The sequence below is a fragment of the Elephantulus edwardii genome, unplaced genomic scaffold (genome assembly GCF_000299155.1).
Source record: "Elephantulus edwardii isolate Elephantulus edwardi_28Jun2011 unplaced genomic scaffold, EleEdw1.0 scaffold00026, whole genome shotgun sequence".
NCBI lineage: Eukaryota > Metazoa > Chordata > Mammalia > Macroscelidea > Macroscelididae > Elephantulus > Elephantulus edwardii.
This window is the reverse complement of record NW_006399776.1, coordinates 24,490,254-24,511,014: the sequence shown is the minus strand read 5'-3', so window position 1 is coordinate 24,511,014 and position 20,761 is coordinate 24,490,254. Positions and strand designations below refer to the sequence as shown.

The following is a 20,761-nucleotide window of genomic DNA, read 5'->3' as shown; positions in this document are numbered from 1 at the left end:
AAGGAGCAGGAGAGAGACACAGGATGTGTCTTCTCTCTAGCCCTCTCTTGCCAATCATGGAGGACCAAAGCCTCAGTGTTCAGGACAGAGTTCAGGGCTGGGACTGGCTTTGAATTCACCTTCTGGGTCCAGGTTCCAGATCGGAATTGAGAGTGATTTGGGGTTCAAGCTCAGAGCTAGAAAGTAGTTGTACGTCTCCCCAGTAACTAGCAGGGATGATGAAAGGCTCCTGTGTGGCCCTGCTCGTTCCACGTGTCCCCTGCCCTGGCTCATTCATCACAGCTGAGAAGGTTCTGGTGTCCTGTTTTCCCAGGAGGAGTGGCCCCCGGTTCCCTTGCTCCTCCACCCTGTTATCACAACAGATCATTCTCCATAAATAGCATTCTTTGGTTGAAGAACCCTTGAAAATACTTGATCTTCACAAGAAGTTAAGCATGAGATGATTAGCCTATTGTACTGATGAGGAAACTGCTGTAAAGACTCACCTTAATTTGCTGACTCTTAAGTACTGGAGCCAAAATCATCCCTCCCTACGCCTCTGTCTAGGGATTCTAAACTCAAATGCCTTTGCTTCTCCACTGTATGAAATGGGGGCCCCTACTGAGTTGAGGTTGTGCTCCCATGGTAATCCCCACCAGCACTCGCACACAAGTCTTAACATGACTGTGAAACCCCTGAGGGTATCAGGACTTCCTGGAGGAGGGAAATACAGGAGTGGCTCAGGGGTCAAGGAACTGAGTCAGACCTCCTGGGTGGGGAAAGAGAAAGAATGATGAAAACGATGGATCAGTGAGAGTGTGACAAAGGCATTTTTCTAGTTCTTTGGGAATCTGCCTGGGCCCACGTGTGCTCATCAGGCACGTCCCTTCCCATATCCATGGTAATGCACAACAAACTCCACGAAGCTGACCTGCCTCACCTCTGCCTGAGATTGCTATTTCCATCTTTGTGCACTCGGAATGTTGGGGTGGAAGCAGACCCTGTTGCTGGTTTCTGGGGCTTAGATCCAGACAGAGAAATGTGGGTGTGGAGGGTTGCCTACCAGGTGCTGGAGCCTCTGCATCCACTTTTCAAGACATCTCTCCACCTGATGTTTCACCAACCTCTCAGCCTTTCCTAGAGACACCACTAGGGTGGAGAAAAGAGGCTGATGGGCCCCAAAACAAAGCCCCAGCCTTCCTAAAGATGCCCAGCTTCCCTCTGCCTTGGGTTCTCTCTGGAACCCTTGTGTCTATCCCAGTGCAGGGGTGGAGTTGGGATGTACCCAGGACAGGTGCCCAGAGCCGGTTGGTCAAGATTCCCAGGAAGAATTCCAGGGTAAAGAAGAGGGGGAACTCTACTCCAGCTAATCAGACACTCCTCTCAATGAGAGGAGGGGATACTCTGGAGCCTTAGGATGGGGCTTCAGTTCTCACATAATCCTGAAGCCTCCCTCAAACTCCTAGGCCAGAAGGAGACAGAAGAGATGACTCTTACTCTGCCTCCCTCTCCCCCAGCCTGGAGGGGCATGGGCAGCCGGAGATGGACGCCCACTCAGGCATGCTGGGGGCTGTGGAGCAGCTGGAGGAAGGAGGGGCAGGCTGAAGGGGTGGCGTGGGGGGTCAGAGGATCTGGTAGAGCCTGCAGGTCAGGGGCTGGCTGGTGGAGCTAGTCTGCGGGCCTGGCTGCTGATGTCACCATCTGCACCTGGGATCCTAGGACCTCCTGGGGCGAGATCAGGCCCAAAGGCTAGGGTGCTGGGACCCAGGCCACTTGAGCTGGGTAACAGCGTCTGCTGACAGGTGTGGATGGAGAGGCGTCCTTGTAGTGGAGCTCAGGCTTCCTCCCTGACAGCTCAAATAGTCTAGCAGAGGTCAACCGGTGTGGGGTCCCTCAACTTTCATTCAGGCCTCAGGTCTGACAGCCCCAGACCAGCCCCCTCCCTGGCTCCTGCTCCACCCACCCCTGCATCATTTCGGTTCCTCGAAAGGGGAGAGGGAGGGAGCCAGTTCCAGTTTCTTTACCTCTTGACAGCCCACAGAGGCACCTGGAGCTCTTCCTGGGTGTGTGGGGGGAGGAAAGGGGGTTGGCGTAGCACCGGCCAGGCGAGCTTCCCCTTCCCAGCAGCACGGCTCCTCCCTCCCCCTCATAAACCACTCCACAGCCCGCCCCACACCTATTCGCGGCGGCGTCCAGCCTGTCGGTCCATCCCAGTCCCATCCCTTCTGTTCCAACCTGTTCCATCCCGGGCCGGGACTTGGGACTCCGCGCTGCCGCCAACAGCACCACCAGGTGAGGGATGCTCCTGGCCAGGTGGGCTCAACCCCAGCGGGCTTCCTGACGCCCAGACCTGTCGCCTGGCACCGACTGCGCCTCGCCCCCGCTGTCACCCCTATGGGGCTGACCCTTCGTGAGGATGCCCAAGACCCAAGCCCTTACCCATCGTCTGCCTTCTGCACGTAGCCTTGGGAGCTCTCTGCTAAGCAAAGGGTGGTCCTGGAGACTTGGACCCTCAAACTAACGAGCCAGTTAGAGTGGAGACAGGGTCTCTGGAAGCTCTGATCCTCTCCAGTGGGTCTGGAGGCTGTGACTTGTGCCTGCGAAGGGAACTCCTAATGTTTTCTAGGATGGGTTCTCAAAGGAGTTCCTGGATTGAGCATCTGGTTTTGGATGTGGTTTTGTGGGCATCAGTGTGAAGAGAAAGACTGTTCTCTGCAAAGTGGAGTGCTGCTCTGGGTGCACCTGAATGGGATGTTTGGGAAAGGTCTCTGAGTGGGTCTAGATCGAATTCTGTCCTCTGGTGACTGTCCGCAGTGGATGGAGGTGAACAGGGTAAATTGCTTTCTGGGTGGGTTTGCTCTCCAGACCAGTGGTCAGAGCCCCCTGCCTCTCCCTCACAGGCGCAACGATGGACAGTCCTCGGTCAGACGTGGGCCGCTGGGGCAGCAACCCCTGGCAGCCCACTGTCACCCCATCACCAGAGCCAGAGCCAGAGCCAGACAGACGTTCCCGACGCTCCGGCCGCTCCGGCCGCTCCTTCTGGGCTCGGTGCTGTGGCTGCTGCTCGTGCCGGGGCACAGATGACGACTGGGGACATGAGCCCTCTAACAACCGAGGGTCCAGGAGTCGAAGGCCTGACTCCAGGACCTCAGACACCCGCCGGCCTGGCTCCGGTGTGAACGCAGCAGGAGATGGCACCATCCGAGGTAAGGCCCAGCCTGTCTACCTTGTCAGAGCTGAGGGGTCTTCAGAGCACCTGAGACTCATTCTGAATCTCTGGAGGGCTGGGAGTCCGATGAGGGGCTTTGCTGACCTGAATCTGTGGCTTTGCAGACGGCATGCTGGTGGTGACCGCTGTGGATTTGCTGAGTTCACGCTCGGACCAGAACCGCCGGGAGCACCACACGGACGAGTTTGAGTATGACGAGCTGATCATACGACGTGGGCAGCCTTTCCACATGGTCCTCTACCTAAACCGGCCCTATGAGTCTTCTGATCGTATTGCCCTCGAACTGCTTATTGGTCAGTGAGGCCTGAAGTGAGCCAGGCAGGGGTCAGGAGGGTGAAGGTACCAGCTTCTGTGGAGAGGAGCTTGGCTTTCAATGCTTCCCGGTCTGGAAGTACAGTCAAAGAGGCATCTAGGTGTGCATCTCAGGAAGGGTCATGGCGTTATTGTTCTTCCAAGCTCTCCCTCCTCAAACCTTGAGGATCATTCTCAAAATCCCCCCTCTTCCCCTGCCTGCCTCTGTGACTCTGATCTGGGTATCTTTCTTCTAAAGCTGCTCTTTATTGCTACTCTCTGTTCAACACTGTCAGTCTCTCCATCCCCATGGCCCAGGGCAGGTGCCTCCTTCATTGCATTGCTTGGTGGCCGTTGATTGCCCAGGCTGGTGATTATGCCACTGCCGGGGGCGGGAGACTCATCATACCCTTTGATTAGGGCCTAACCTTGCCCGCCCCAGCCTCTAATTTCTGAAGTATCCCCCAGCACCTCCACCAGGGATGCCCTGGGCTCTGGAGGCTGTGGTGTCAGGGAGCAGTCAGGCTTGGGCATCAGCATCCAGGCTTTTCTTGCACACATGCAAGGTGACTTGAACCCAGCTGGCTGGCTCTGCTGCTCTAGCTCAAGCACTGGGATAGTCAGGCCGGTGGGAGGGTGATTGTGGCCCTGGTGACTCTCCTCCCCACCCCTAAGCTCCGTGTCAGGGGAACAGGTTTGGGATGTTGGGCTGGAGTCCTGCCCCAGCATGCGGGCAAGCATCGGGTGGGGACAGAGCTGCTCTTGGAGAGACTGTCACAAACTAAAGCAATGACCCAACTCAGGGACACACACCAGCTTACACACATGCTGGGTGGGGCTGGGAGAAGTCCAGGACTCTTTACCCTCCCTCCTCTGGAAGACCTCACCAGCTAACTGCTTCTTCCTCCTCTCTAGGCAGCAGCCCTGAGGTGGGCAAGGGCACCCATGTGATCATCCCTGTGGGGAAGGGAGGAAGCGGGGGCTGGAAGGCCCAGGTAACCAAAGCCAATGGTCAGGATCTGAACCTTCGGGTCCACACCTCCCCCGACTCCATCATTGGCAAGTTTCAGTTCACCGTTCGCACTCGCACAGATGCCGGAGAGTTCCAGTTGCCCTTTGACCCCCACAATGAAATCTACATACTCTTCAACCCTTGGTGCCCAGGTAAGCCTGCCATATTTGGAAGCAGAGTGGAAGGAGAAATGGGCAAGGCAGGGCACTCTTCTTCAAGGTCAAGCTAGACCCCTGGATCTGACCCCAAAAGAAGCCAGTCTCCCCTTATCCAGGTGAGGAGACCCTCATTGCAGTGTAGAAAGGTGACTGTCTATAGTCACACAGCTTGACCTTTCCTGGTCACGGCTCCTGATTCCAACCCCTCTCCATCCTTCCTGCAAGCAGTCCTGTTATTCTAGGGGCCTCCCCCTGCCCCTGAGGACTTGAGTCCTGCAGAACTAGCCCTCGGGCAGTTGGGGCCCAGGAACAGAGCTGAAAGGAGTCAGACATGTGTGTTCTGGGGGCACAGACGATATCGTGTACGTGGACCACGAGGACTGGCGGCAGGAATATGTGCTTAATGAATCTGGGAGAATTTACTACGGGACTGAAGCACAAATTGGTGAACGGACCTGGAACTATGGCCAGGTATGGCTGGCCGGGGCCCCATATTTGGGACAGCCACAAGCAGGGTTGGGGTGAGGGCAGGGGAGCAGAGTGGTGTGGTCTGGAGTTCGACTTTAGCCACGTGGGCCATAGTCACTTATGTCCTCCCTTCATTCAGTTTGACCATGGGGTGCTGGATGCCTGTCTATACATCCTGGACCGGCGAGGGATGCCATATGGGGGCCGAGGGGACCCAGTCAGCGTGTCCCGGGTTGTCTCTGCCATGGTGAGCACCCTCATGTCCCAGAGCTTTCCTGTGAATCTGCTTGCTGCATCCCTGACTTTTCTGGGGTCCACTAGGACCCTCTGCCCTCTTCCTAACTTTGCAAAGGATATCTTGGAAAAGGGTCTGACATCTCCATTTCTTTTTCTTGCCTGCCCTCAACCCCCCTTTCCTGGCTCCTTTCCCAGCTCCTGTAGAATGTAGGGCCAAACCCCAAACTTGGCACACCCCAGAATCGCATTCCTATGTCAGACCAGGGGTGGGAGGGTGGGGACAGATGACTTAGTGGATGGTAGGTGGGGCTCTGGTTAATGTCTAGTTCCTGAGGCATTTAGGGGTGAGGGGTGGCTGCATGGTCAGGACCTGGGCTAGCGGCCCCATGATGAGCCTGATCTTCTTTCTCCCCTCCCTCCCCACCCTACTCCCCTGGGCAGGTAAACTCACTGGATGACAATGGGGTCCTGATTGGGAACTGGTCTGGCGATTACTCCCGAGGCACCAACCCATCAGCATGGGTGGGCAGTGTGGAGATCCTCCTCAGCTACCTACGCACTGGTTATTCTGTCCCCTACGGCCAATGCTGGGTCTTTGCTGGTGTGACCACCACAGGTAGGGATGAGACCAGGATGGGAGTGGCCCCTGAGGAGGGAGGGAAGCCAGGCTCCACATTTGCCCACCCTGGCCCAGCTGTGGCTACAGTGCAGGGCACAAGCGGGGGAGTAGATGTAGGCTGGCCTTAATTATCATTAATTAGTGTTAACAGCAGGGAGAGGCCTCAGGAAGGGGAGGGAGAAGGGACAGGCAAAGACTGAGCCAGGCAGGAGGCCTGGTTTCTCCTGTCCCTGATGTTCCCTGACCCAGAAGACCTCCTGACCCTGGTGACCCCAGTGGTCCAAGACCAGTTTGGCAATCCCAGTTGCCCATTCCCCTTATCTGATCCCTCCTCTATCCTCCACTGCTGCCCTAACCCTGTCTCTGACCCTTGACCCTGACACCTCTGCAGTGCTGCGCTGCCTGGGCCTGGCCACCAGGACTGTCACCAACTTCAACTCTGCACACGACACCGACACTTCCCTCACCATGGACATCTACTTTGATGAGAATATGAAGCCACTTGAGCACCTGAACCATGACTCTGTTTGGTGAGGCTGCACTAGGACTAGGTGGCCTATTGCTATAGGATGGTTGGCCTAAGAGCTGGTGGTGACAGTTGGGCAGGGGCAGGGCAGGCGGAAGGCTCAGGGCAGGAAGCTCAGACATAGTCCTCCCTTGGTGTCCATCCCAGGAACTTTCACGTGTGGAATGACTGCTGGATGAAGAGGCCGGATTTGCCCTCAGGCTTCAATGGGTGGCAGGTGGTGGACGCTACACCCCAAGAGACCAGCAGTGGTAAGACTGACTCCTGCACCTCAACTGGGTCTTCTTCCTCCCTAACCTGGTAACACAAACACAGTGTCGGCATTAACCTAGACTCAGAATCAAACCCATTGGCCCCTTATCATTCAGACCCACTCAGCAGTACTAAAGAAGAAATGCTTGGAAGAAGCAGTTAGCTGGTGAGGTCTTCCGGAGGAGAGAAGGTGGAAAGAAGAAATATTTCCATAAATATTACAGCCAAGAAAACCCTATGGAGAAATTCTCCTTTGCACCACATGTTGTTGTTGTTGTTATGTTACGTTGAGTTGAGCACAACTTAAAGCGACCCTATGAACAACAGATGTCTGAACACCATCCTGTCACAACCCTGTCATGCTCACAATCTCTGACATTCGCAAGTCCATTGCTGCGTTACTGTGTCAATCCAGCTCATGGAGAGTCTTCCTCTCCTTCACTATCCCTTCACCTTTCCAAGCATTATGTCCTTCTCCAAGGAATAACCTCTCCTAGTAACATGTCCAGAGTCTGTGAGATGAAGCTTTATGATCTTTACCTCCAAGGAGCACTCTTGCTGCACCTTCTATGGTAAAGCTCTGGTGGCCCAGTGGTACGAAGCTGTGCTGCAATCCCAAAATCACATGGTTTGAACCACAGAAGAAGGATGGGCAGTCTTCTCATTTGCAGTTTACTGTCTCTGAAACCCCCTGGAGGGTCAGCTATGGGTCACTTCTGATCTGATGGCCCACAACAGTATTTAAACTTCCACAATAATAATGGCTTTCTTTCCTCCCAAAACCAAGGTGGTGTTTTCTTTTGCACTACATAGCATCACTTTAAGTCAGAATTGATCCCACAGCAATGGACTTGGGAGTTTGTTTTTTGGTCTGGTTCCTAAAGCTGGCTTTATCAACTGACTCACCTACATGATTGTTTCTTTTCACCTTCCTATGTAACCACTTAGGGATTATTGGTGGCTCAGTAGTAAGTGTTTACACTGCCAACCCGAAGGCACTTGGTTTGAATCTCCCAGCTGCCCCACTGGAAAAGAATGGACAGTCTGCTTCTGTGTGATTTACTGCCTCTGAAAATCTGCTGGAGGGTCAGCTATGGGTCAGTTCAAACTTGATGGTACACAACAAGACCATGAACCATACAGAGAAATATGGTGGCCAGCTGGGTAAGGAGTTGCACTGCCAACCCAAAAGCAAGTGGTTCAAATTCACTAACTGCTCCTTGGGAGAAAGTTGAACAGTCTCCTCTCATTGTGATGTACAGCCTCTGAAAAGCCACTGAAGGGTCAACTTTGAGTCAGTTCCAACTTGACAGCACATAACAACATCTAACTATTCGCTTAAGTTTTTACTTATTTCTAATGGTGAATGCATACTCATTGCTGTTGAGTCAGAACTCATAGCTGACCCTGCCTTGAGTTTCCAAGGTTGCAGAAGATATTGATTATCTTCCTCCCTAGCAGCTGCTGGTAGATTAGGACCACCAGAGAAACTCGGCCTTTGGATTAACAGCACAGTTCTCTATAGACTATGCTATCAGCGCTCCCATTAAGGTTGTTGTGTGTAGTCAAGTCAGAACTGACTCATAGCTGACCCTCTAGTGGGTTTTCAGAGGCTATAAGTCACACAGGAGATTGTCTATCTTTCTCCCACAGAGCAATGGTAGTTTTGAACCACTTGCCTTTGGGTTGGCAGCACAACTTCTTACTTTTGGATAGCCACCAGCGCTCTATGTCAGTACACACTGTTATTGTGTACCATTGAATCAGAACTAACCTATAGCTGACCCTCCAGCAGCTTTTCAGTGGCAATATTTCGCATGGGGAGAGAGTGCACATCTTTCCCACGTGAAGCAGCCGGTGGATTCGAACCACATGCCTTCAGGTTGGCAGCACAGCTCCTTACCACTGGGCCACCAGAGCTCCCTATTAGAACACACTGTTGGTGGTGGTGTGTGCCATCAAGTTGGAACTGACCCACAGCTGACGCTCTAGCGAGTTTTCAGAGGTAGCGAATCGTATGGAAGGAGAATACCCATCCTTTTCCTGTGGAGCACCTGGTGGATTCAAAACGCTTGCCCTTGGAATTGCAACACAGCTTCCTACCAGTCGGCCACCAGAGATCCCTAATGCATACTAATGGGTCAGAGTTTAAAAGATTTGAAAGTATGCAGTGAACTCTCACAGCTTCACTCTCACAAACCCATTGCTCCTACTTGCTTAACTATGTGCACATCTTGGATATAATTAATTAAAGGACTTTTATTTTTATTTTTATTTTCTAGTTAAAAAGCTACTGTTAGGAATTTTCTGTTTTACAATGAAAACATTCTGTTTCCCTTTAGTGGTATAGTGGTTAAAACAGTTGGCAGCCAACCAAAAGGTCAGCAGTTCAAATCCACGAGCCATTGCCCTGGAGGAAGATGAGGCAGTCCATAAAGCTCTGTCGCCTTGGAAACTCTAAGGGGCAGTTCTCTCCACCCTCACTCTCACTATGAGTCAGAATTGACTCAAAGGCAGTGGATACTTAGGTCCACACTAGAATCAGACTTAAAGAATCTAGGCCAGATTCTAGGAATCTTAGAGTCTAAGAGTTCGTTTGTTGATTCTAAGGATTAGCCAGGTTTGGAGACCATTCCAAACTCTTGTGGGATGTGTGAGAAACCCAGCGCTGAAGAAAGAAATAACACGACTTTCTCTGGGACCTGGAGCAGTAGATCAGCCACAGAGTTAGTCCAGTTTCCTGACCATCAAGCATTTCCACACTCTCACTTTCACCAAGTGCTTCTCCTGTCTTTCCATTGCTCACGCTGAGTTATATGCACGGGATAGTAAAATCGCAGGCTTAGGTTCAAAGAGGAAAATCGTCCCTATAATCCACCCCGGCAGTAATTACTGTAGTCATAACCTCCCAGTCTCTCTTCTGGATCCACATAGACATGTTTCTGAGAAAATAAAACCTGTTCACTCTATCCTCAAACAGATTTTCTACCTCTTTGTATCCTGACATTCCTTCATTCCAGCTCTCCCTTCCTCACCCTGGGTCACTCTTCCTTGCCTACCCTGCATTCCTTGTCTGGTTTCCATCCAGCTACACCCTCTCAGTAACAATCTGACAGCCCCCGTGAGCTCTGTCAGCAGAGCTGAATCAGCCTAGCCTGGGGCTCTGAGATCTGAGCTCTCACCCCACCCTGGGAAGAAGTCAGGGGTCTCTAGTGCCAGCCAGTCAGAGGTTTCAGCCCAGCTTGGTCACTTAGTGGACACATTGTCTTGGTTCAGTACTCTGTACCTATGGGCTTTGGTGTCCTTGTATAATATGCCATTTGGAGTTCCCCAGGTGAAGTAAATGGTTAAACGCTTTACTGCCAACTGAAAGGCTGGCAGTTTGAAGAGCCTAGAGGAGCCTCAGAAAACATACCTGGTGATCTGCTTTGGAAAGGCCACAACCTTGAAAACTCTATAGAGCAGTTTTACTCTGTGCATGGGGTTGCCATAAATTGGAAGTGATTGCAACCAACAACAATATATCATATAGGATGGTAGGGAGAATTAAGTGAGAAATCATATATCTGAGAGTTTATCTTATGTAAGTGTGGGACATAGAAACTCTTCATCAAATAAATATTATCTCTTTCCATTCTCTCTGTATCTAGCTAGCCTGTGAGATGCTGACATCTACTCCATCTTGCTGAGTCTCAGTTTTCCCTTCTGTCAAAAGGGTACAGCACTCGGTTTTCCTGATAGATAGTCCTCACTTTTAGTTCTGTTTCCTCCTTTCAAACCTGTCCTCCTGACCAGCCCATTTCCTCCCAGGAAACTTCCTGATTATAATAAGGAAAGATTCTGTACCCTACCAGCCCCTCCCATCCCTCAGTGGAGAGGACACTGGCTGGTTACAGAGCTGAGGGTTGTTCTAGATCTGGGCGGGGAGGGAAGGGGAGTAGGGTATGGTGCTTTCCCAGTACTCAGGGGTGAGCCTATGCTTTGGACTATAGTGGATGTCCAGCCAAGGAAGATTGTGCCAGTGACTTGATTAGCAAGGAAGGCAGGCTTGCCCCTCAGCTCTGAGGCCAACTGTGCCCCCTCTCCTGTCACGTATGCACCCACCTCAGCCCTAACAGCCATCTAGAATAAGAGCCAAGAAGAACCATTATCTTTTTCACTTTTCCTCCTCGAGCCAGACTAGGAGAGTGGCTGCCTGAATGTGTAGATGACAGCAGCTGGCCTTACTAAAGAGGCCACCAGACAGTGGGCACCTCACCTCGTGGATGGGGCTAGGGTCTGATGTAAGGGTCTGCTTTGGCCTCCTTGAGCTTCTGACCTCTCCTTTATCCTCACTCTAGGCATCTTCTGCTGTGGCCCCTGCTCCGTAGAGTCCATCAAGAACGGTTTGGTCTATATGAAGTACGACACACCTTTCATTTTTGCTGAGGTGAGGGTTGTGCCCTAAGTGGCTTCTTGGCCCATCTGGAGCCACTCAGTCTCAGTGGGGGTGCTCTGGTCCCGACTTCCCCGCTGGTCAACTAGCTGTGTGACCTTCCCCAAGTCACTCATTCTATACAGTCTGTTTCCTCAGCTGTAAAAGGTGGTAATAATGGCTGCCGTGCTTCCTGTACTCAGGATCAAAAGAAATAATGGGTATGAGACTGATTTACAAGTTATAAAGCTGGTGAACGAACGTAAGGGATGACTGTTATTAATGCCAAAATGCGCTGCAAGTATCCTCCCAGACCAGCTTCTTCCCGGCTCCTCTTGGCTCCTCTGGCTCAGCCCAAAAAAGTCCCTCACTGGGCTCTGCCAGGAAGCTTTGAGCTTTGACACCCATCCCTGCCCCACAGCTTTTAGGATCCAGAGAAGGCCACTGGGTTGCATGCCTGCCCCCAGGTCCTCCGCCTCAATCATTGCTGGTTCACATGCCCCACTCATGTCCAACAGGTTAACAGTGACAAGGTGTACTGGCAGCGCCAGGATGACGGCAGCTTTAAGATCGTGTATGTGGAAGAGAAAGCTATTGGCACACTCATTGTCACAAAGGCGATTGGCTCCAACATGCGGGAAGACATCACCTCCATCTACAAGCACCCAGAAGGTATGACTTCCACCCCGGCCAGCCCAAGACCCCATGCTAAGCCCACTGGAACTTCACCCTGACTCCCAACCCCCAGGCTCAGAGGCAGAGCGGAAAGCAGTGGAGACGGCAGCTGCGCACGGCAGCAAACCCAACGTGTATGCCACGCGCGACTCAGCCGAGGATGTGACAGTACAGGTGGAGACGCAGGATGCAGTGACAGGGCAGGATCTGACGATCGGCGTGGTGCTTAGCAATCGTGGCAGCAGCCGCCGCACCGTGAAGCTACACCTCTACCTCTCAGTCACCTTCTACACGGGTGTCACAGGGCCTGTCTTCAAGGAGAACAAGAAGGAAGTGGTGCTGGCACCAGGGGCTTGTAAGTACTCCTACCCAGGCCTGCTCCAGGCGGCTGGCAAGCCAGACTACGGAACAGAGACCCCCAGCCTGGGGGTGGCTGAGTCTGAGGAAGTGGACCTGAGTGATGTCATATCTCTTCCACAGCAGAACGTGTGGTCATGCCTGTGGCCTACCAGGAATACCGGTCACACCTTGTGGACCAGGGGGCCATGCTGCTCAATGTCTCAGGCCACGTCAAGGAGAATGGGCAGGTGCTGGCCAAGCAGCATACTTTCCGTCTGCGCACCCCAGATCTCTCCCTCACGGTGAGTATGGCTTGCTGGAGTGTGAGGGATGGGCAGAGAGCAGGGGTCAGGTGCTGAGGGAAGTCAGAGAAAGGGAGGGTGCCAAGCTGGAGCAGGCTAGTATGAGGAGCAGTTCCAGGCAAGGCCGGAGCCTGCCTATGGGTTTGCTGTTTCTTCATTTGTAAAATGAGATCTCATAACCCTGCTTCTGTGTAGCGATATTTGAGGAATGGGTTGCAATTTCCTCTCTGGCTTTTGAAGAGCAGACCAAGACTTCTCTGAAGAACAGAAATGTGGAGCTTAGGGGGAAGTTTGATTCTAAAGAGTTTCTCTCTCTGGTGGGGTTGCAATGGCCATGTGTTTGGTAACGGTCTCTGATGTGTGAGGTGGACCTCTTTCTCCTCAGTTATTGGGAGCAGCGGTGGTTGGCCAGGAATGTGAAGTACAGATTGTCTTCAAGAACCCTCTTCCCGTCACCCTTACCAATGTTGTCTTCCGGCTCGAGGGCTCCGGCTTACAGAGACCTAAGGTCCTCAACGTCGGGTGAGTCTCCCACCACCTGCTTCTCAGTCAGCCCTGCCCAGGGCCCAACTTTGTGCTCTTGATCAGAACAGCACTGCTCTGTCAGGATTCAGCAAGGCAGCCTGGCCCAGCCAGTACGACTCCTGAGTCTTTTCAGTACAGTGAGGGAACTCTGGTGGTTTAGTAAATAACGAGTTGAGCTGCTAATCCAAAAGTAGGTAGTTTGAATCCACCAGATACCCCTTAGGGAAAAGATGAACAATCTCCTCTCATGTAACTTATAGTCTCTGAAAACCCAGTTGGAGGGTCAGTTACAAGTGAGTTCCAATTTGAAAGCACATAGGAACAACAGAGTTTAAGTAGGCCTGCTGTGTGCCTGGTGCTGTGCTCGGCCTCTCCTCTAAGGGGGAGCAAAAACTTTATGTAGAAATCTATGTAAAGATTCCAGCTAAACAGGGGCCTAGCATAAGAGTTGAAAGTTACCTTCTCAGTTACTTGATCTCATTTTGAGATCCCATGAGCCCTCTGAAGTACACTGACTGAGATCATCAAGTGATTAATAACAAAGTTTTGGAACCAAGTCCCAGCCCCATCCTGCATTGCCTATGTGCCCCTAGGCTAGTGTTTTATCTCCTCTAAGCCTGGGTTTTCACATCACATCTGTAAATAGAGTTGTTGTGAGGATTAGGTGGGCTGATGTGTGGAATCTATTTGGCGGCTCAGCAAAGTGCTTGTCATATCAGGTACTCACTAGGCAGGTGTTATTTTCATTATTGCCATCATCACACCCACTTCACAGATGAGGAAGTTGGTGTCCAGGATCTCAGTGGCACAGGGGCAGGCTTCTGACATGCACACACTATACACAGGTTCTCAAGCCCATGGTTTGGCTCATGCCCTGAAGGAGCACTGGTAGCCTAGTGGCAAGAAGCTGTGCTACAATCCCGAAGGCACGCAGTTCAAATCCACCAGCTGCTCCGCAGAAGAGGGATGAGAGGTCTCCTCCTATGTGATTAACTGCCTCTGAAAACCCACCAGAGGTTGCAGAGTTGCAGTACCCAGTGAGAGTTTACATAGTGCTTGTGCCCCTGGGCCTGCAGCCAGGGACTGTCATCTCTGATACAGACACACATGTGCCACTAAGCCTCTCCCTACATAAAGCACAGAGGGAAAATAGAGAAGGCCAGTAGCTGACCTTCCAGATTAGCTTCCTTAGGGAGGAGTAAGAATTTTCCTCTTTGGGCAGAGGATACCCTGGGGAAAACTTGGACCTGTGGGAAGGAGGTCAGGGAGAGAAGCAGAGGCGCCCTGACTACCTGCCCTTTCCTTCCCCAGCATAGCAGGCTCTGCCCAGGGTTGCCTCCTCTTCTGCCAGCAGTGCAAGGCTATTAGGATTGCTATCCTGACCTTTTGCCCTGGTCTGAGTCCCTGAGGAGGACTGATTTATCATGCCATCCTACAAAGGCAATGAGACCCCAAGATGGCCTGACCTGCTGTTTGTCTGAAGGTGTCTCTCAGACCCCACCATGAGTTTACTTCCTACCCTAGTTGTTCTGGGAGGTCCCAGAGCCAGAAAGGACCACTGCACTGAGCTTGCACTCTCTCCTCTTAGATTTCTCTTTAGGGTCATTTAAAACCATACACACAGGGGAGCTCTGGTGGCCTAAAGGTAAGGAGCTGCAACTACAATCCCAGAGGCTCACAGTTCTAATCCACCAGATGCTCTGCCAGGGAAGGAGGGACAATCTCCTCCTGTACCAGTCAGATCTGATTTGACGGTACACGCACACAAAAATAATAAAATAAAAAACAAAACAAACAAAAAAAAACCCACACACACAAACACATGGTCCCACACTCACACACAGATCAGACAACTTACTCCTCTTTCAGCCAAGTCACAATTTTTGCAGTGAGCTTACATACGCCTCCTGCATTTGAAGGTCATTAAGAGAAGGCTGGATAATAGTTGCGCATGGCAGGCCCTGCTTAGATAGTCTGTGGTTCTTCCACTGGTGTGAACTTGGACCAGGGCCTCCAGCATGGTTTATAGCTCTGTGGGGGACATCCCTGAGCTGTTGGTTCAGATGTGTTAGATTCCAAGAGGGGTGATACTGTGACTCTCATTTGCACATCAAAGGCTGTGGTATAAAACCCCATTATACCACAAGGTATGCCGCCCAAGCGTGGTGACTGGACACGTAATAAACATTCCAGAACTTACTCTACCAGATGGTTGTTGTCACAACCAAAGCAGCCACCACAGAAAGCTGAAAGTCTGCTCCAAACCCTTCTCGGGAATTTCCCCCAGAACCTGACTCACAGGACTCTTTAGAATGTTCTGAGTGGCCAGTCTCCCTTCTCAGGTGAATGAGGCTTTAAGGAAATAGCCAGACATAATTAGACCTAAGACTAATTAAAAAGGCAAGTGAGCCAGTTGGGTAATATAGCATTTCCCATCAAAAATCTATTAAGCCATGGCTATGAAGGAGAAGCAAGCTATCTGGGGGTGTGTGTGTGTGTGTGTGTGTGTGTGTGTGAGAGAGAGAGAGAGACCATGTGCACGTGTGGGCAGATGCGTATGCTTTAAAATTGCTTCAAAGAAATACCCAAGAGGTGCTGTTTTGTTTTGTTTTAAATGCTTCATATGCTGCCAAGGTAGGTATGACCAATCACATGACTGGAAGATAGTGTTCATTGATGCCTCAGTGTCTGTGTCTGAGAACTGACTTCATAACCTGAACTCAGTTAACCAAAGGCTCCAGCATATAAGAACTGACATGTATTCAGTTTAAACTCACAAACAGGGTGTGGCAAAGGCCTCACCTGACACCCTCACCAGACTCAGTAGGGAGAGATCCTAACATTTCCAACTGAAGCCTGGAAAGCAGTTTCTCTTAGAAATGATGCTATAATTAAAGGTTGTTATCAGCTACAGTCAAGTCACCTCTGACATGTGACAACCCCACATGTACAGAGTAGAATTTCCCTGGAGGGTTTTCAAGGCTGTGACCTTTATGAAGCAGAACAGCAGACCTGGCTCCTGAGGTACCTCGGAGTACGTGCAACCTTTCAGCTATAAGCTGAGAATTTAGTCATTTCCGACTCCTAAGGACTCCATAAAATGTAGTTCATGTATTTGGATTTTGAAGGCTGACCTGAGCCTACATGGCACTTACCATTATATCTGCAGAAGCATGTACAAATTTAAAATGTAGATTTAAAAAATAAATAAATGTAGATTTAGAACCAATCAGTATATAGTGTATTTAGTAAGTTACTGTCTTCATTTATAGATTCTCTATCATGATTTATTTTAGGGCATCAGGTTCTCATTAACCTCTATTTCTATCCTCCATGGAATTCAGAGACACCTTCAAGACCACCTGACCCCATTCCCTTATTTGCCATTCATTTCCATCTTATGTACCAGAGAAGTTAAGTGGCTTGTCATAAACTACAAAGCTAATAGGTAGTAGAAGGAGTTCAGAGCAGTTAAGGGAGGCAAGCTCTGGGCCAGATGCAGTGCCAAGAGGAGAGCTTTTCCCTGGAACGAGCTGGAGATATTGAGCATTCACGTGGAGACCTAGGTATCTGCCTGGGGTCTGGGACCAGGAAGGGTCCTCAAGGTAGATTTGAGTCAAATAAAATAGTCTGGAGGTGAGAGCTTAGGAAAAGATGAGAAAGGATAGACTCTGGCTGGTTAAGAGCTTTGTGGTATAAATGCAGTCAGGTGTATGAAGTGCAAGCAGAACTCGCCGACGGAGCTGAGGGAAGGACTGGGGTGTTCTCACTCGGGCTGTGGTAGAAGCCGGGAAGGGAGCGCTGGGGGCTCATTCCATGTCAGGCAGATACTGCAGTGAATGAAATGTGTAGGTGAGTGAGGGGAAAGGGAAGCAGTTCATTGAGGCTGAAGGGAGAGGAAGGATGTTGGCTGTGCAGGTAGGCAGGGCTGAGTCAGAGTGAGCCAGTGTGTCAGATTAAGACCTCACTTTAGAAACACTAAGGAAGCCAAGCCTGTGAAGGATTTAGTTCACCTGTGAGCAGTTAGGAAAACAGATTGCAAACATGAACTGGAAGGCAAAAAGCAAATTAAAGGCTCGTGAAATTATTTCCAAGAGGGGTGGTTTTGGATTAGATTTTTCATAAGTCTATGAAAAAGGGGAGAAATAGATACTGTAATACATGAGTATGTTTAATTGTCTGTCACACCTCCACACAATTAAAGTTGCCATCTGTTCTTGAGAAGGACTTTTCTTTTTTTCTAAGATAACATTATCTCAATATCTTTATACATTAAAATATGCTTTTCTTCTTTGGAGTAGTGGTAATAGTAAAAGATAATCGTTTTTCACAAACTTTCTTCCTTCGGAAAAATTGAAAAGACTTGGCAATATTGTGTTGGGCTCCAAAGTCTCACTTTAAAGTTTCCTTTGTCTTCACAGCCCTCCGGAGACATGGGGAAGACTGGCTGGGGCAGGGGCAGGAGTGAGGGTGGACAGGTGGCCTCCACAATGTTAGTGCAGTTGGAATGAGAGCAGGGAGGGAGGATCCCAGATGACAGGGAGATTTCCATCTTGGGTGGGTGGCTGCCAAGCTGGCTTTTTGGAGCCTGTCCTGGTCTCATGTTTTTTCCTGGTCATGGGTGTGGAGATTCCAGCTGAGTCCAGAAATGCCTCCACCCCGTTTCTTCCTCTCAGACTGCCCAAGATCCACTTTAACTTCCCACTCGTTACTGCAGACTCGTGACTCTGTCTCTTCCCTCAGGGACATCGGGGGCAATGAGACAGTGACACTGCGTCAGACGTTCGTGCCTGTGCGACCGGGCCCCCGCCAGCTCATCGCCAGCTTGGACAGCCCGCAGCTCTCCCAGGTGCACGGTGTCATCCAGGTGGATGTGGCCCCAGCTGCTGGAGGCAGGAACTTCTCAGAGGCCAGAGGAGACAGTGGATCAGGGGAGACCATCCCTATGGCATCTCGAGGTGGGGCTTAGCCCTTCGATCAGGAGTGATGGAACTGGAGTCAGATGAGAAGGACACTGCCCCAAAGAAGGGGCCCCCCCACAGAATGGCTCCGAAGGAGTTCAGGTGGGGACGTTGTGGCACCTGGGGAGGGAGGTGATCTTCACTTGCAGTTAGTGGTATAAATGCTAATAAATTGTTTTTTAATGAAGCTGCTCTTCTATCTGTCTGTCAGTCCATGCCATGCCAAGGATTGTGAGCCTGCAAGCTGTCCCAGAGACATGGCTGGTAGGCTCTTCAGGTCCTAAAATAACGCTGCCTTTAGCATCTACACAAACCCCAGGATTTTTTAATCTAAGATGTTATTAAATAATCTTAAATTGTTAATACATTTTACGATTACTGTGATTAGTAGTCAATTTTAACATTATCCTCATTGACAATAACTTCTCAGTGCTATCATCTGCAACAGGACTTCCACCTCAACCCCAGCAGCCTTTAGTTTTTACCTGACAAACCTCACCACAGACACTGCTGTTGACCATCTGGAAGCTGCCTAGGGTGGGAAAGAAGGGCCCTCTTCCATGACATCCACCCTGGAGGCCTCTTTTGTAGGCACTTGTTCAAGGTAAAAATAGGCTGGAGTTCAAACTTATGTAAGAATATTTGAAAATATTGAGGGGTAACTTGCTCTTCAGAGAGTGTTGTTGTTATGAGCCGTTGAGTCTCTTGCGACTCATAGTGACCCTATGTACAATAGCCCTGAAACCGGCTCTATCCTGTGCCAACCTTATTGTCTCCGGCACACCTGCCTTTATTAGCCCTGTCACTGAATCAGTCCATTTCATCAAGGATCTTCCTGTCCTGTGCTGTCCCTCCAACCTCCCAAGCATGATGTCCCTTTTCAAGACCTGGTCACTCCTTGCAACATGTGTACCATGCCCAGAGTATATCAGATGAAGCCTCAGAATCCTTGCCTCCAAGGAGCAGCCTGGTTTCACCCTTTCTAGGAAGAATGTGTTTGTTCTCCTAACAGTCCATGGTTGTTGTTAAGTGCCATAAAGTCAACTATGACTTACAGCAACCCTGTGAACAACAGATCTGACCCTTGCTGTATCCTGTGCCGTCCATATGATCTCTGATATGCTCAAATCCATTTTGGTTTGACACAGTGACTATAAAAGTGGGCTCTGACATACCAGAGCTCATGAGGATGGCACAGGATAGGGGAAAGTTCAGATCTGTTGCTCACAGAGTCATAGTCGACTCAGAGGTACCTAAGGACAGCACCATCTAAACAGCAAAAGTCACTTTCCATTCTTTTCAAATATACCTACCTAAGTCTGTTTCTCTCTTTTTTAATTAAAAAATAGCACATCTTTGGTGTTGACATAGAGAATGCACACATAGCTTCAGAGGAAAAAAGAAAAATAATCTTTTACCACCATCATTTAGAGAAAATTCTTTTTAGCATCATACTCCATAAACTGCTTCCTTACTCCACCACCACTTGACCGATTGTGAGCATTATCCTACAATGTTAAATATTCCTTGGGAAATATTCTATTTTAATGACTGTGTAATAGTTCTTGGCTTTCGGGCCACCTTATGCCAGGTCCTCCTCAGAACTCACCTTTCTGAGATCCCCTCTTTGCTCAGGTTTGAATTGCCTGGTGCTGGGTTATTCTGCCCCAGGCTTGCTCTCTCCTCTAACCTCACTCATCTAACCTCACTCTGCTTGATGAGCTCTTCTAATCTCAGAATTTTGAGGACCAAAGACTCTCGGTATTAATTATGTGTCACAAAGATGAGAGGGGTTAAAAAAAACACAAACTAGCTGCTGTTAAGTCAATTCTGATCATGTTTAGCAGAGTAGAACTGTGTTTCCTAGGGTGCTCAATGACTGTTGGTTTTAAAAGTAGATCATATTCCTAAGATAACTTTTGGTGAACTTCAGCTGCTATCCTTTCTGTTAGCAGTCCAACACTTAACTGTGTCAATAACCTTGTTTTCCCCTTAACTTCAAACTTGCTTATCTTTCTTTTTTAAGATCTCTACTGAATCTCTAATTGACACCCCAAACTCAGTGCAGCATTCTCAAAACCCAACTGTGTCCTTCCTCCAGCCTGTCCTCCTGCCTCCTTCTTCATCTCTGCAAATAATAGTTCCATTTTTTTTCTAGCTGTATAAGCCAAAACCACTGTAGTCATCCTTGACTCCTTGCTTTCTCTCATATCCCACATCCAATTGACCAGCAAATCTTGTTGGCTCTCTCTTCCACGTATGATGTGTCCAGTATCTGACCATCCACCTGCATTGTCTGTACATTAACCACCTACCACAGCTGCTTCTATTTCTCATCTGCTTTCTCATCACTCTCCTTGCTTCCCTTTCAGAATCTTTTCTTCACACATAGGCAGAAAGGCCTGATAAGTAATTGCTTCCTGGCCCAGTGTCAGCATGCTCCCATTCTGGGCCTCAGTATGGCATTGTCTTTGATCTGAGAAATTCTTCCTCTTGTGCCTCATCTGCTTTAAGTCTTTATTTCAGTGTCACTATCACAAACCTGCAATATCCTTCATACTTCTGGGCCCCCCTTTTGTACTTTCTTTTTCTCCATAGCACATATTGTTTGTAAAAAGAGCAAGGGAAGTGTGAGAATGGCCATATCTGACTCCTACCAACTCCACATGGGGAACTGCCCCACTGACGGCTCCCACAATCAGACATGTCCCTCATGCTCCCGCACCTCTTTCTACTTTCCGTAACACCGATCTTACTGCTCTGCTGGGTCTAAA

General features: G+C 50.1%; 1 protein-coding gene across 1 annotated transcript; it reads left to right on the top strand.

Moving 5' to 3' along the window:
- Positions 1-2,887: 2,887 nt before the first annotated feature.
- Positions 2,888-18,174, top strand: TGM1 (transglutaminase 1). Its single transcript, XM_006883188.1, has 14 exons — positions 2,888-3,185; positions 3,313-3,501; positions 4,415-4,663; positions 5,022-5,140; positions 5,277-5,384; positions 5,816-5,990; positions 6,385-6,523; positions 6,667-6,770; positions 11,112-11,200; positions 11,704-11,857; positions 11,934-12,215; positions 12,341-12,501; positions 12,887-13,023; positions 17,770-18,174. The coding sequence occupies exons 1-14, from the start codon at positions 2,888-2,890 to the stop codon at positions 17,993-17,995; spliced, it is 2,430 nt and encodes an 809-aa protein (XP_006883250.1). The 3' UTR covers positions 17,996-18,174.
- The last annotated feature ends 2,587 nt before the right edge of the window (positions 18,175-20,761 follow it).